The following is a 16520-nucleotide window of genomic DNA, read 5'->3' as shown; positions in this document are numbered from 1 at the left end:
CCCGACCCCACCCCCATGTGAAAAATTTCTCAGGCAGATAATGAAACTCAGTAGGATCCTCAGTCTCAACCTGAATATTCTGAGTTCTAACTTGAAAAGGCTAAATAAAAAGTACTAGTCTTTTGACCTTCATTGGTTTTCAATGGCTTTTTGAAATGAGTTCCCTTTACACCTATACCATATAAACAAAGCTGCCCAAAAATGACTGCTATGATACCCTTAATGCTTCCTGTCCCCAATTCCCAACCTCCTGCCACCCGTATCCCAGTGAGAAAAAAAAAAGTCAGCTAAGGTCTGTCTTCAGTGGCATGTGAACTCAGGCAAAGATCTGCAAGGGTAGATCTGAAGCAAGCATCACCGTTGACCATATTGCCATCCTTTTCATTTAACCTAACTTTGGTCATGTCTGTTTGTCCCTTTACCAAAAGCACAAGCACTCCAAGGGAGGAAAAGGGTATGGTGTTTACTGTCCTTGAAATGGGACCAGCTTTGTAAACTATATACTGTAGAACCTGGTGACGTCTGCTTTGGCTCTCTGGCTGCAATTTAGTTAGTGACCACCAGGTTGGTGGTTACTCCTAGCCTTTAAGCTCTTTTCTAGTCATGGAAAAGTGCTTGGTTAAATATTTATAAAGATATTATCTAAATGCTGAAATATTTACAGCTTTATATATATTTAACTAAATGCTAGTAAGTTATGTTTTCATCTTAAATTTAAGAGAAAATACTGGAGCAAAATTTAAAGAAATAGCACCATCTAGGGACAAATGAATGTCAGCTCTGCAATTTCTGTTTTCTCTCTCCTTAAGAGCCTTGGGCTGTCATCACTTTTTTGTTGGAGGGAGTATGTCTTAACTCCTTATTCCTAAGTGGTTCCCAGACTTTTTAGTCTTTTGAATTGTCTGCATTTATCCCAGCTAAGACCCAGGCTCTGGAATCAGAAAGCTTTTAGGAGCTCTTCTCCATCATGCCTTATGATTGGTGATGGCATCATATCCTCATTTTCTTGACTAATTCTCCTTTTCCCTAAAGACGTAATTTCAGTAAAGCTTCAAGCTTACTTCCATCTTCCTTTCCTTTCTCAGTCTTTTCTAATTCAGGTTATAATCATACAAGATTAAGATGGAAAAAAAATCCTATTTTTTTCTCCATCAGCCTGAGAACCTTTCACTATAATGATTATTTACTTCATTCAACATGCAGTTACCACTCTGACTAACTCTTCCCTTGGCACAGATTGTGCATAGTTCCTTTCTTAAGTCTAAGGAATAGACTTATAGGATATAATAAATATTCTTCTGTTAAACCTTGTGGTTTCATAAGCTATTCCAGTGGCTCCTAAACTTTAATGTGCTGTGAAAGTTAGAAATGAAATCAATTCTGATTCAGTTTAGGTCTGGGTTAGGGCACAGAATTCACATCTCTAACAAGAATCCTGGGTGATTCAGATGCAGGAGTCTGTGGTTCACTCTGAGAAATATTTAAGTGATTATTTGTTTTCCATCGTAGAGTTTTTGAAAGAATCATTTTAAAGCACACGTATTTGAATTTCATCACAAAAATGAACTTGTGTTTTTGAAATCTCATATTTTAACCTCAGGCTTAGGGAAACGTTTCTTCTGAGACTTAGAAAAAGAATAGTTACATAAATTTCTTTATTTTCTTTTCTTTTTTAAATAATATCTGAATGAAAGAATACATAATATACTCTCTCAGTTGGGGATACTTTGGGTCTAAAATAACAGTAATATTTTTGTTTGGATATCACTATTTTTAGAAGAAATTCTGTAAATGATTATTTCTTAATCAAATGTGTAGGACTTTGGTATTTGGTGTAATGATGACTAATGTATGGATTCTGTACATTTTTCATCTTTAGGTTAATCTGTGAGAGAGAATGCCATCATTTATATCTTGAATAATAAAGAGATGTATAAATTCAGCGCATATTTCCAGATAATCATTAACGTGGCAATTTGCATATCTTAATCCTATGATTTCTAATGAGTTAAGTGAAGCAAGTGTTTCTCTTTTGGAATAATCGAAAGTGGTGTTTCTCTGTGGAATCAGAATGTAGAGAATGGTGGAGGATTTCAGGTCAATTTTGAGAGTTGCAGTGATTTATAGCAATTTAGTCGTCTTCAGGTCAAACAGGGCCAAACAAGTTAATACATCATTTGTCTTTTTTTCATGTACTATAGACAAAAGGTGAAAAAAACACTGTAATAAACTATACATATACTATCCATTATACTGTATAATGGAAAAGAATATGAAAAATAATATATACTATATATGTATAACTGAGTCACTTTGCTATACACTAGAAACTAATGCAACATTGTAAATTAACTATACTTCAATTTTTTTTAAAAGTTGAAAAATAAAACTCCTTGAAGGAAACCTTCACCAGTAGATCACAGGAGATGAAAAAATGTTTTGGATGATTTCCTCAGTTTAAACCAGGGTAGTTTAAAAATTGTCCGTGTAACTAAAAATTTCCCATTTCTTCTCTAGAATAATTTCCACGTCTCAAAGCTTCTTTAAAATGTGATGTTATAGATAAATAACAGGACCTACTGTATAGCACAGGGAACTATATTCAGTATTTTGCAATAACCTATAATGGAAATGAATCTGAAAAAGAATATATATATGTATAATTGAATCACTTTGCTGACTACCTGAAACTAACACAACATTGTAAATACGTCAATAAAAAAAATGTGAAGTTAGGCAATAACTTGTGATATCACATGTAAATACTTCAATAAAAAAATGTGAAGTTAGGCAATAACTTGCGATGTCACATACACTTTATTGAGCATTGCTGGCAATGTCCATAGGAATGTTTCAGATTGATGTCACTGCATTGTTTCTCTCTCTCTCATTTTTTAGAGTAAAGATGGTAAAAGTCCTCTGCACATGACAGCTGTCCACGGAAGGTTCACACGGTCACAAACCCTCATTCAGAATGGTATGTGAGATTCTTCTGCAGTGTCATTACTGGAACAGTTTCCTGATGTGACTGAGTTTGGTTGTCCGTCATTTGAATGTGAAATATGATGCTCTGTTTTAGAGTTTATTAAGCTTGAATTTATACTGTCCTTTGATGAACTTTGCTAAAAGCTCTTAGACACGTCATCACCAATTCACTTAAGAGTGAGGACATAAAAAAATAAATAAATAAATAAGAGTGAGGACGTAGAGCCACTAAGTTTCACAGTCAATTCCCAGTCAGTCAAAGAACATGTGAGTTTTGAAACTGGAAATGATCTACTTATATAGGCTCAAGATCCTGCATTTTTCACTCTGAAACTAATAAAAATAAGTATCAGACATTTTCTAGCAACAAATCTGAATTATTTAAAAATTTTTGAATTCGCCATAGTTCCATAAGTTAAAACTCGTTAAGCTACTTGGGCAAAAGGTAAGAAAAATGAGTGACTCAGAGGAAAAACGGGTACGTACATGATATAAAGGATCATAAAATCACAGGCTTGATAGAGACCTTGGAAAATCACATAATCTAGTAATTTCCCAGGCTTACAATAAAGGTGTGTTTGAACCATTGGGTTGTCTCTGCAACCAAAGTACTAGGGAGTGTCACTTCACAGCATGGTTCACGTTACTATTAGAGGGTCATGGCCAGAATCTGTGAGTGGATTGACTCTGACAACGCAACTTCTATTCTTTTAGCAAATCTTAAAGACAATTTTAAAAAAACAGGTTTAGTTCAGATTTTATGCTGACATTCCAGGTGAAGCCAGCAGTTCCTAAACTATCTTTAGTTGACCCACATTTGTAGTTCTCAAAATTCTGGCATTAGTCAGTTTTTTTAGACCTATCTTTTTCTCATCTGTAAGAATACTGGATGACATACACTTGAATTGTCAGTGGTACTAAGTTATGTCTTAGGCACTGAAGTCGTAAAACTAAAAAGTCATTTGACATTTGGATGGAAGACCGGCCAGGGAAATTATGCTGAGGAAGCAAACTACCCGCAGCAAAGCACAGGAAATTTATAAGCACTTCAGTGAAACTGTAGAAGAAAAGAAATCGCAACAAATTTCCAGTGAGCAAATGCAGGTAAATGAAAATGAACTGCACAACACCCATTAATTCTAGTTTGAAATATGTGATATGCCTTTGTCATTGACTTTATTGAAAGGCCACTTTAATTGTTTTGTTTTGCTTGAAGTAAAGGGGAGGTGGGGAGGGACCCTAGCATCTCTCCTCTGCACGCTTTCCTCATCCCACTGTATTTCTCAACTGTTTTTCAGAAACAGTGTCCACTGCCTTAAAACTAAACAAAACTAGGGAGTTATTTGGTATCCATTTTTAAAAATTTAATGTGAACATCATCACCAGGGCTTAGCTCTGTGGCATTAAAAAGCATTGTTCCCTGTTAGAATAATTTCAAGCACTAGTGACCAGATCAGAGAAAGAGCAGTTTTTCACCTTGTAAGCACTGCCTTCCTACAGGTCCATCCCCGCGGGCCAGACCCGTGTCATGCTAGTGTGCTTACAACAGTCTTGGGGGTGCTGCTGGCTGCTTTGACCTCTCTAAAAACCATCCCTGTGGACTTGAAGACTTCCATGCCCTCTCTGGATATTCTTGCTAGACTTTTGAGTTGGGACGACCCCTGAAAGAGACCTGATGTCTTGTCCTCTGTGATCAAGGAGCTGGTCTCAGAGCCTATCTCATTCTTGGCTGGCCTGGCATCTTGCTCGTGGGTTGAGTGGGATCCTGGGTCCTATAATGCTGAGGATATACTGGCTATAATACATAACTTATGTATAACGATAAAGCTAACATTGGTTGAGTGTTCTTCACATTGTGCCAGGCACTTGGCTAAGCACGCCACATAAATCCTTCCAACCACCGCATGAGAAAGAGGTGCTATTATTATCTCCATTTCCAAGATAGGGAAACTGAGGCAGAGAGGTTGTCACTTCTGCTGGGATACATGGCATGTATGTTGAGGAACAGAGATTAGAACCCAGGAAGTCTAACGCTGGAGACTGAACTCTCAACCACTCTTCTCTGTATGAACAATGACAGGTTAAAATGGTTTTTAACTTGAATTCTATTTACCCTAAGAGTTGCTTGCATTTGGCAGAGTTATTTATCCCTGTAAAAGGATGATTTGGCATTCTCTTCTCTCAGCCGACAGTTCTTTGCATTCATTGCAGATGTGAGAACTGGGAGTTCTTCCATTTGACTTTTAAAAAAAAATACCCTGGGGCTTCCCTGGTGGTGCAGTGGTTGAGAGTCCGCCTGCCGATGCGGGGGACACGGGTTCGTGCCCCGGTCCGGGAGGATCCCACATGCCGCGGAGCGGCTGGGCCCGTGAGCCATGGCCGCTGAGCCTGCACGTCCGGAGCCTGTGCTCCGCAACGGGAGAGGCCACAACAGTGAGAGGCCCGCGAAGGGGGGGGGGGGGGGGCGGGGGCGGGGAAATGCCCAGGGACAAGAATAGGAAGCTCTTTTCTTTCCTCCTGTTTGTTGGTTTCTTTCTGGGAAAAGCCCAGAGGCTCACACCCCCAGGGCCTGGTGTCTGTCCTCCAGAGTGGGTAACCACACGACAGGACCTGGAATGCCCGTCCCCCATGGGGACATCACTTGGCTCTTAAGACCTGCTCAGGAACATTCTTGATGTTTATTTATCTGTTTTGTTAAATGGCTCTGATGTTTGGACTTTGTGCAGTATTTCTCTGCTTCTCTGACTGATCTCTAGTCAGGGTTATTAATTCTTCATAATAACTTTTTTTTTCAGAAGCATTCAGCTTTGGTAAGGTGATCGTTTAAGACAAAAACCCAAAAGACTCTTTTCTTTTTTAAGTTAATAAGCAAAGACTACCGTTGCGGTTCAATCACGTGGTTTGTTGTCTGAAGCTGTGTTGTAAGAGCCAGAGAGGGAAAGAAGTAAACGAAAACACAATCTGATATCAGAAGGCATTTAATCTGGCCTTTTGCACAGGCAGCTGCCTCAGATGCTGTCCAGCAGGTTACAAAAGTTCAAAATGATGTTTTTATTTTCACAGAAGCTTTAAAAATAAAAGTTTGAGAAGGAAGAGTGAAGTGATAGGATGATTCATTGTGAGGTTTTTGACCTCTGGGCTCACAGACTTTCTGAGGCAACTTAATAAGATAACTATTCTTGTTTGTGCAATGAAAAACTAATTTCAGATGAATGCCTAGATAATGCTACATAAATCATCCCTTCTGACGTGCTCTGCATATGTCTAAACTCATGATATTTATTTTCCTCACTAATAATCAATGATCGATAACAACATTTAACTTGCAACCTTCAAATGAATAGTAAAGATATTTAATTTGCTAAAAAAAAAGATAACTAATAAGGACCTGCTGTATAGCACAGGTTGCTGTATTACATTACTCTGTAATGGCTTATATGAGAAAAGAATCTAAAGAGTAGGTATATGTATATGTAGAACTGATTCATTTTGCTGGACACCTGAAACTAACACAATATAGTAAATCAACTATACTCCAATAAAATTTTTTCAAAAGATATGTAATTTGCATTCCAAGCAAATGAAAATGGAAAGGCTTCAGGAGTGACTATAAGATAGAAATTCATTCATGTAGAGGTCCTACTTTAATATAAAACATATTTCTAAATAACAAATATTCTCTTTTATTTTTCTCCTAAGTTATGATGTTTTCTAGAAGTATATCTTAAATGACCAAGATAATTACCCATATTTTTACAGTTTTAAATTGACTTATGAAATGACAGTAACAACAGGAGACTTTATCAGCTCAGACCCTCTATTCCATCGTTTCCAGTATTTTTCACTCTTCTCTTTTCCTATCCAATTTTTGGCATATTTGAGGCTGGTAAACACGGAGCCCCTACTCTTGGCTGGGAAGGACATGAGCAATGTAGTGTTTGAAAGACTTCTTTGAAGTCTGGGGATCTGTCTCCCACAGTTCCCCGCATCGGCTCCGTGGGTGGACCTTTCAGGCTGACCACTGTGGGCAGCTCTCGCATGGATACACGTACCCTGGATTGCTCTGAGGTATCCATGGAGACCAGGTGGCTGCCTTTCCCCAAGGCATAAAAATGATCTAAATTGGATACTTCTAAATTTAGATTACTGTGAACTAGTTCTTGAGTCCCTAGAAGTTTTTAATAACTAATTTTATTTTAATTTTTCTTGATTATAAAATTAGTACATGCTCACTGTAGAATAAAATTATTAAAGAGATTCCCCCATGACCTCCATCAATGTGTCTCCGTAACCCCATCCCAAGAATTTCTATTGACAGTTTGGTGAAACTTCCAGATTTTTCTGTGTATTTAAGAATGTATATATAAAGATACATAATTATTACTTTTACAGAAATGATTGTAGTCCATTTATTTGAACAACTGATTTTAAAAATCACTACTGTGCCACAGACACAAAGATAGGAGGAAAGATCAGCATTTGTATTCAAGTGGCCATTTATATTTCTCTGTCACAAAGTTAAAAAGGGATTACCTTTTTGTAAACAGCTATTAAGTTGCAAACTCCAAATGTGCAAATTTATTGGCAGCAGCTAAACTCTACCTGCCAAAGTCTTGGCTGCAGAGTGAAGCATCTTAAATCCTGTGTAAACCTATGTACTAATTGGAGTTTGTTTTTTTTCCTTAACATCTTCCCCTTCTACAAAGCTCACACATATTTGTAATTATTTCACTTTTTAGGAGAGATTCTCGTTCATTAACTCTGTTGTGCCAGTACACCTGGCTAGAAAATATATTGTTTGTTGGAAATAAGTCTTAGGGAGTTGGTGGTCATAGTTAGGATTCATTAGAATGAAGGACCATACAGATATTATCGTGAAGATTTTATAATGGTCATATTATAAGAAATAGTGTCTTGGCCTGGAAGTTAATGCTTTTTCCTCAGATCTGAAAAGACTCTCAATGGCTTCCTTTTGGTACTCGAGTATACCTCTGATGGGTGTGCAAATGGGCACAGCCTTTCTCAAAAGCAATTTGCCAGTGTCCATCAAGAGCCTTAAAAACATTCATACTTGTGATCTAGTAGTTCTACTTGTAAAAATATTGCTGAAGGAGATCGTCTGAAATGGTGGATAAAGATTATGTATAATTATGTTCGTTCCTGTGTTTTTCCTAATGGCAAAATTTGGGCATAGCCTAAATGCCTAGTAATTGGGGACTTGTTGAGTGAATTCTCTAAATACTGATATCATGTAGTCATTTACAGTTGTGTTAATGAAACTAATTAATGACGTGGGAAGTGTTTGTGATATAATATTAAGGGGGAGATGGGGATACAAAACTCTTTCTACCCTGTGATCTCAACCATGGGAAATGTCTTCACACACAAGTGCACACACACTTACAAACAACTGGAAGAATATATCCAGAGTATTAATACTGATTATCTCGGATAATCAGTGAATTTATAGATGACTTCTGTTTTCTTCTTTGTATTTTACTGCATCTTCTAAATTTTCTACAGTGAGAAAATTACTTTCTCAGTAATAAATATTATTTAAAGTAAATGCTTAATATCTTTTTAGATTGATCTAAGCCATTTATATAATATTTGCATTTCTCAGGATTTTGTGTTTCTTATTCTGGAATATATAAATGTGTATGTGTAGTTTAGATATATAAACTAAACATTATAGTATTAGTATCTTAAAATTATGTATTTTAGTTTTAAAATATCAGCTTACTCTAGTCCAATATAATTGATGATGGGAGTAAAGCTTAAGATTTGACCTATTCTAAAGTACCTGATATCTAAGAGCATGAGCTGACAATTCAATAACTTAACTGCTTTCCATAATGATGCAGAGATTTGTTTATGAACAGGATAGTCAGGAAATAAAACCTTAGAATAATTTATATTCAGTGCCCCAATATCCTAGGTGCTTTCTTTTATTAAAAGCATAAGTGCGTGTGGGCTTACATAAGCAAGAGTACACACTATGTGATTTTTCTCCTTGGTGTACTTCCCTGTCCTTTACTCCCTCCCCTTTTCCTACTTTCTTCAGGCCCTTCCTTTTTGACTGGGATGTAATTCATATACTATAAAAGTCACCATTGTAAAGTGTACAGTTCAGTGGATTTCAGTATTTTCACAAGGCTTTACAACCATCACCATTATGTAATTCCAGAACATTTTCATCACACCCCTTCAAAATCTTTATCCCAGTTAGCAGTCACTCCCCATTCCTCCCTCTCCTTGATTTCTCCTTATTTCATGATTTTCAAGGACTCTTAAACTACTTGGAAGCTTACCCAATTATCACTAATGCATGTAGCAAATATTTTCACATATGTCAGTTTCCTTATTGCTAGGATGTGGGGAAAGCCTTTTTAACTACAATGCAAAATATAAATACAATAAAAGACATAAATTACGAAAAAGAATTTTTTTCAGGGTAGAACACCAAAGACAAATGAAAATCTAGGCCAAAAATATTTGCAACATGTATTACTGATAAATGGTCAATCTCCCAAATATTTTAAGAACCTTTAAAAATTAAGGAATAAAAGATCTCTCTCTCTCTCTCTCTCTCTCTCTCTCTCACACACACACACACACACACACACATACACACACACACACACACACACACACACACACACACTCTCTTAGAAAAATGGGCAGAAGTCATGAAAAAATGGTTCATAGGAAAAGGTAAACAAATGGCCCTTTAATATATTAAAAGATTCTCAACTTCCTTAACAAGAGAAATGAAAAGACTACAGTGAGATACCAGTTCTCACTCATTACGTGGTATATATTCAAAAGCTTGACAAGGCTGGGGAGGAGAAAAGGCACTCTCATACATTGCTTGTGTGAGTGCAAAATTGCACAGCGCCTAAAGAGGGAAACGTGGCAAAATCTAACAAAACCACATACTCATTTCTGTAACCTAGAAATCCCCTTTCTAGGAATTTATTCTGAAGATAGACCCAACAAATACAAAACACTTGCAGAATGAGGTTATTCACTACAACATTCCTGATATTAGCGAAATGATTTTTACCACCTAAATGCTCAACCATACCCGACTGGTGTACTTAACTAATACATCCAAGCAATGAAAAATAATTAAGCTGTACTAAAATGAGGAAGAGTTCCAAGAAGGGATCTCTAGGAGTGAATTCGAGGGTATGTTGTTAAGTGAAAAACAACAAAAAAAAGCATGGTATAAAAGATTCTATTGTGCTTGTTTTTGCAAAGAGAAACACAGAAAGCATAAACCAAAACTAAAGAAAGTGATTAATTACTATAGGAAGTGGTTGAGAGTGAAGTGAAAGGGATAGAAATGAGAGTGGGACTTTTTAAAAGTGTAGAATTTTTGACTTTTGACACGTGTGTTACATATTAATAAAATTAAAGCAAAGCTGGTAAACATTTTGAAAACAAAATCCAATGAACCTGTGTATCAAATTGATAATATAAGCACACAGAATAAAGAATTCAGATAACTTTTGAACGAAGTACTCGCTGTATATGCTAAAATCATTATAGGAAACTTTGTTGGGAAATAGAGTATTTGCACAGTCTGGAAGTATCACCCACAAATTCCTTGTTAATTACAAAAGGGGAAAAGACATTTGTACAGTGGAGAGTGCTGGCCGGCATCTCTTGTATTTCTTATTCTGGAAGACATAAATGTGTATGTATAGTTCAGATATACAAACTAAACATTATAGTATTAGTAGCTTAAAATTATGTATTTTAGTTTTGAGATATCAGCTTACTGATATTTTCTTACTGATAATCAAGCCTTTTTTTTTTATTGTGGTACAAAAAATTTACCATTTAAACTATGTTTAAGTGGCGCTAGTAAGTACGTTCACGTTGTTGTGCAGCCATCACCACTACCCATCTCCAGAACTTACTTTTTTTCATGTTCCCAAACTGACACTCTGTACCTATTGCAAGTAATCAAAAGTTGCATCACCCAGTAATGGAAAAACTTGACCTTATGTGTGTGCTGTGGAGATGTGATGGGAAGTGCAATTCAACTCTGGGGTATTCTTGCCAAAATGTTTAGCCTGAATCTAGTAATGAGGAAATAATCAGACAATTCCAGAATGCAGTATATCCTACATGACTCCTGGCATGGTCTCCAAAAGTATCAATGACATGGGAGATAAATATATAAATACATAAAAGGCAGGAGGATTGTTTTAGATGAAAGGAAACTAAAGAGACATGACAACCAAATGCTATCAGAATCTTTGATTGGATCCTGGATTTTAAAAAAAACAGTTATAAAGCACATTTGGGGGAATAATTGGAGAAATTGGAATATGCACTTACATTATGTAAAATTATGGTATCAGTGTTATATTTCTTGGATATGATGATGAAATTATGGTTATGCGGGAGACTGTCTTTGTTCTTAGGGGTGAAATGTCATGATGTCTGACTTATTTCTAAATGGTTCTTCAAATGAATGAATAGACTACTTATCTTTCATATTATATATTATATATAACTTTTCATATATATATGAAAAGTTGAGGGAAAGAAAGAAATGTAGTAAAATAAAAATTGGGAAAAAGAAGGCAAAATAAAATAAGATGTTTACTGTGTTACTAAAGTGATGGTTAATGTTATAGTTTTAATAAATACAGATTTTTCAGTTTATGGTTGATGCTTTTACTCATCAGCATTTAGATAAACTACATAAAATCTTTTCCTGAACACTCTATTCCTTCTGGTTCTTACGTTTTAGCATAAGGTTTATTTACATAGGTCTTTAATTAAGCAAGTAAAACTAAAATTGAATGTGTCTTCAGAGTTACATTTTGTGGAATTTGATTACATTATTTATTCAGAGGGAATCTAGTTGTAAGATTTTAGAACCTTAAATAAGACAATGTGAAAAGGTTTTTTTCGTTGTTTTGTTTTTTAATTTTTTTTTGTGGAAAGGTCTTTTAAAAGCATTTCTTTTTGTTGTTGTTGTTGCATGCATCTTTTTTTTTTAATAGATCTTTATTGGAGTATAATAGCTTCACAGTACCATGTTAGTTTCTGTTGCACAGCAAAGCAAATCAGCCATATGCATACGCATGTCCCCATATCCCTTCCCTCTTGAGCCTCCCTCCCACCCTCCCTATCCCACTCCTCTAGGTGGTCACAAAGCACGAAGCTGATCTCCCTGTGCTATGCAGCTGCTTCCCACCAGCCAACTATTTTACATTCGGTAGTGTATATATGTCGATGCTACTCTCACTTAGCCCTCCCACCCCATGTCATCAAGTCCATTCTCTATGTCTACCTCTTTATTCCTGCCCTGCAACTAGGTTCATCAGTACCATTTTTTTTTTAGATTCCATGTATATGTGTTAGCATACGGTATTTGTTTTTCTCTTTCTGACTTACTTCACTCTGTATGACAGACTCTAGGTCCATCCACCTCACTACAAATAATTCAATTTGTTTCTTTTTATGGCTGAGTAATATTCCATTGTCTATACGTGCCACATCTTCTTTATCCATTCATCTGTCGATGGACATTTAGGTTAGTTCCATGTCCTGGCTATTGTAAACAGTGCTGCAATGAACATTGTGGTGCATGTCTCTTTTTGAATTATGATTTTCTCAGGGTATATTCCCAGTAGTGGGATCGCTGGGTCATATGGTAGTTCTATTTTTAGTTTTTTAAGGAACCTCCGTACTATTTTCCAGAGTGGTTGTATCAATTTACATTCCCTCCAACAGTGTAGGAGAGGGTTCCCTTTTCACCACACCCTTTCTAGTGTTTATTGTTTCTAGCTAAAAGCATTTCTAATAGACTTCCCTCCATGCATATTTAATAATACTACTACCTCAGATGGTAACTTGTCCCCTTAAAAAGCATTCTTGTCCTTGAGAGCAGAGATGCACAGAGTAGAAACGAAACCAACACTTGGTAACGTGAGTGACTAGCATAAAATGTAGTATCTGCGTCAACCTGAATCCTTATGTAATTCTGTATTAAAACGTCTTTTTCAGGAGGTGAAATTGACTGTGTGGATAAGGATGGCAACACTCCTCTCCATGTGGCTGCAAGATACGGTCATGAACTTTTGATTAACACCTTAATAACCAGTGGAGCTGACACAGCCAAGTAGGTTACTGCAAAAATATGGTGGAATAATTTCCACATGTGGGAATACTGCCAAAGGGATTCTGCCATGCCGTAGATAGTTCCCATTTATCCAGGTTAAGTAGATCTTCACCATTGTGCTAAACACAGATTAAATTTGAACTAAATTAAGTGACTTTTAATGACAGTTGCCAGGAAGAACCAGTTTTATTTTTCAGCTGTATCAGAAAGAGGCCTATTTCAGTGGTTTTAATTAAGGAAACTTGGACTTTGTTCCTAACTCTGCTTTCTAATATTCTTCTGTTTTTTCCAATGTGCAGTGTTAGTTAAGCAGGAAAAATAAAGCATAATTGGGCAAACTCAGAATTTATTCAGGGTGCTGTTTTGCATGTATTAATGACCCATATTAATGATATGCTTATACGGTGCAATTGAGTAAATCTGCCACACTGGGAAGGGGGGACCTGGCTTCATTTTGTACTTTAATTCAACAAGAATATATAACGCATCTATATGAGTCTGTTGCAATGTTAGGTGCTGTGGGAAATTTCAGAAGTAAGTTAACTGGTTGGTACCTTCCAGGAGCTCATAATTTTGTTGGAGGCCCAAGGCCCACTTAAGACAAAGAACCATGCAAGATAGTATTTAATAAAGTTCAAGATGAAACAGGATTTTAATGGCAAAATGTTTGATGTAGACAGGAAGGATAGAGCTCAAAGGTGGCCACAGTTTTCAAGGGAAAGGTGAATTTTAGGTAGGCTTTGAAGGATAAGAATTATGTGAGTAGAGCAGAGAGTGGCAGACATCCCAAGCAGGGAGGCAAGCAGGAACAGACCCAGCTCCGGGAGGAGCTTGGCCTGGCAGGCCTGTTATATCAGTGCGGGGGACCCAGGCTTTCTTGGGCACTAGCTGGGCTCCAGTCCAAGCTGCCTCACTTGTGAGCTGTGTGACCTTGAGCCTGTTGCTCAACCTGTCTGTGCTTTGATTTACTCTTTTGAAAAATGGGAGTAATAATAGTACCTACCATAGGTTTGTTATTGAAGATGAAAGGACTTAATCACCATTAAAACTCTCTGGTATATGTTAAGATCCGTGTGAGTATGAGTTACGTAAATACATCTGCTAAGGTTATTCAATAAGATAATCCACGTTGAAAGCTCTTTGAACAGTGCCTGGCACATAGCAAGCTATCAATAAATGCTAACTATGGTTTTATTACTTCATAATAGGCAGGAGAACCAAATTAAAGAGGGCCTTAAATGCTTAAATAGTTTGGCCTTATTATAGAGACTGGGGGTAGTAATAACTGAATCTTTAGCAAAGGCAAAATATGAGGGCAGTATTACATTAGGAATTCTAATTTATTTTGTCAAGGGTTGTGCAACAGAATTGAAAATCTTGGTGGAGAATGAGCCAAAGTTTAAATGGTCCAGGGAGGGTGTGGTGGGTTCCACTGGCCCTCGGGGCTCCCAGTCCAGTGGTAGAGATACGATCAAGGGCAAATGTGACTGCAGCATCATGAGATGTGTCATGATGGAGGTTTGGATAGGGCAACACTGACTATCTCTAGGTTCTGCAGAAGAGGTGACATTTCATCAAGAAGAAGGATGGATAGGAGTTTGCCAGGCGGACAGAATTGTGTGAGATAAAAAAGATAGAAGGGGAAGCAAAGAAGGACATTCCAGGAAGAGGGAACAGTATTTACAAAGGCACAAACATGTGAATATGTTGAAAGCAGATTCCCAAGGCCAGGTTATCTAACATGTTAGGGGAAGTGGAAAGAAATGAGGTGGAAAGGTAGGAAGAACCACATTTCAGAGGACCTCGAATGTCTTGCTAAGGAGTTAGATTGCATTCTGAGGCATTCGGAAGCTGTTAAAGAATTATAAGTGGGTGTAGGGTAGGTTGTGTCTAATGCTCCCATTTGTGTGTAAGAAAGATCGCTCTCATAGCAGTCCAGACAGATTGGAGGTGGTCCAGGCTAGAAACACTTTGCAGCCTCTTGCAAATGTCCAGAGAAGAAAAGATGAGGGCTCGGGCTAAGGACAAGACTGAGGGTGGACAGAGGGGAGGGGGCATACTGACAAATAGCAAGAACAGTGGGTTGTCTCAGAAGAGAGAGGAATCTGCTTCAAGCCAATGGACCTTTTTGACTGGGAGGTTGCAAATCTAAAGAAGCAGTTCGGGACCTCCCTGGTGGTCCAGTGGTTAAGACTTTGCCTTCCAATGTGGGGGGCGCGGGTTCGATCCCTGGTCGGGGAGCTAAGATCCCACATGGCTCGTGGCCACAAACCCAAAACATAAAACAGAAGCAGTATTGTAACAAATTCAGTAAAGACTTTAAAAACGGTCCACATTAAAAAAGAAAAAAAAAGAAAACAAAAAACCTTGAAAAAAAAGAAGCAGCTCAGTTTCCTGCAAAGTGCCGTGTACTAGGATTCAGGAGGCTTTCACCAGATTCTAGAGTTCCCAAGCAGGCCATGGCTACCCAAAGCCAGAGATTTTAAACGCTCAGTGTCAGTTAAGCAGAAATAAAATATTAGGCACAAACCAGCTTCACCTATGGTATGTTAATATTTTCAGTGATGTTTTTCTTTCAACTCTGGGTTATTTGGGGAGTTTTAGCCGAAGAACCACGAATTTCTGATTTTCTTTCAGATTTGAACTCGTTTGAGGGATAGAGATCAACTGGGCCCAATACTTACATAAAATGTCTGAAAAAACACATTTAACTCAATAAACACGAAGTCTGTTTCCTCGTAATTATTTTCCCTTCAATTTATGTGAATACAAACTTTGTGGCAAAAATGCCTTAGGAATGACATTGTTGTTCAAGTAGCCTTTCCTTCCATTGACGATGCTGTGTCCTGGGGACGATGACAAGGGAAACATTGTCCCAGACTCAAAGAGCCACATACATATGCTTTCTTCTGTCACAGCGTTATCTGGGGTTAAGGCATGCTCCCTTCAGTAACAGTGGTTCATTAAAGCGGCAATTGTGTGTGTGTGTGTGTGTGTGTCTGAGTGTGTATAGTGTGTGGAGAGGGAAGTCATCTAAGGAAAAAATATCCAAGTGAGGGGGAGGAGAGTTGGAGAAGATTAAATTTGCTAGACTCCCCAGAAAGTCACTGTTTTCTGGGCTCCTTGTAGATTTATGTAGGGGAGCTCCTTAAAGAGGAGAAAAGCAGGCCTTTCCTTCTGTAAATAAGTGAACAGAGAGCATTTATGAAAATAACCCATTTTCATTCATAAACAATATGGCCAATGTATTTTTAAAGATCTCTTTATGACAAGTTTTATGGTCATTACTTTCTGATGAACTTATTTGCATCTAATTCTCAGGCCTTGATTGAATGTTCTTTGTTATTCTTTTTGCTTCTCTGAACTTTAAGCCAGAGAAGTTTCTGCG

General features: G+C 37.3%; 1 protein-coding gene across 2 annotated transcripts in view; it reads left to right on the top strand.

Annotated features, from left to right (window-relative positions):
- The window catches only part of ANKRD44 (ankyrin repeat domain 44), a 321168-nt gene that overhangs the window by 204381 nt on the left and 100267 nt on the right, over positions 1–16520 (top strand). For both annotated transcript variants that reach the window (XM_082841652.1, XM_082841651.1), the window contains exons 9-10: positions 2899–2977; positions 13018–13132. In XM_082841652.1, coding sequence (XP_082697778.1) covers positions 2899–2977; positions 13018–13132 — 194 coding nt within the window. The remainder of the gene's footprint in view (positions 1–2898; positions 2978–13017; positions 13133–16520) is intronic.

This window comes from Leucopleurus acutus, assembly GCF_964270905.1.
Source record: "Leucopleurus acutus genome assembly, chromosome: 6".
NCBI lineage: Eukaryota > Metazoa > Chordata > Mammalia > Artiodactyla > Delphinidae > Leucopleurus > Leucopleurus acutus.
Note: the sequence above shows the minus strand (reverse complement) of the source record. Positions and strands in the feature narration are given on the sequence as shown.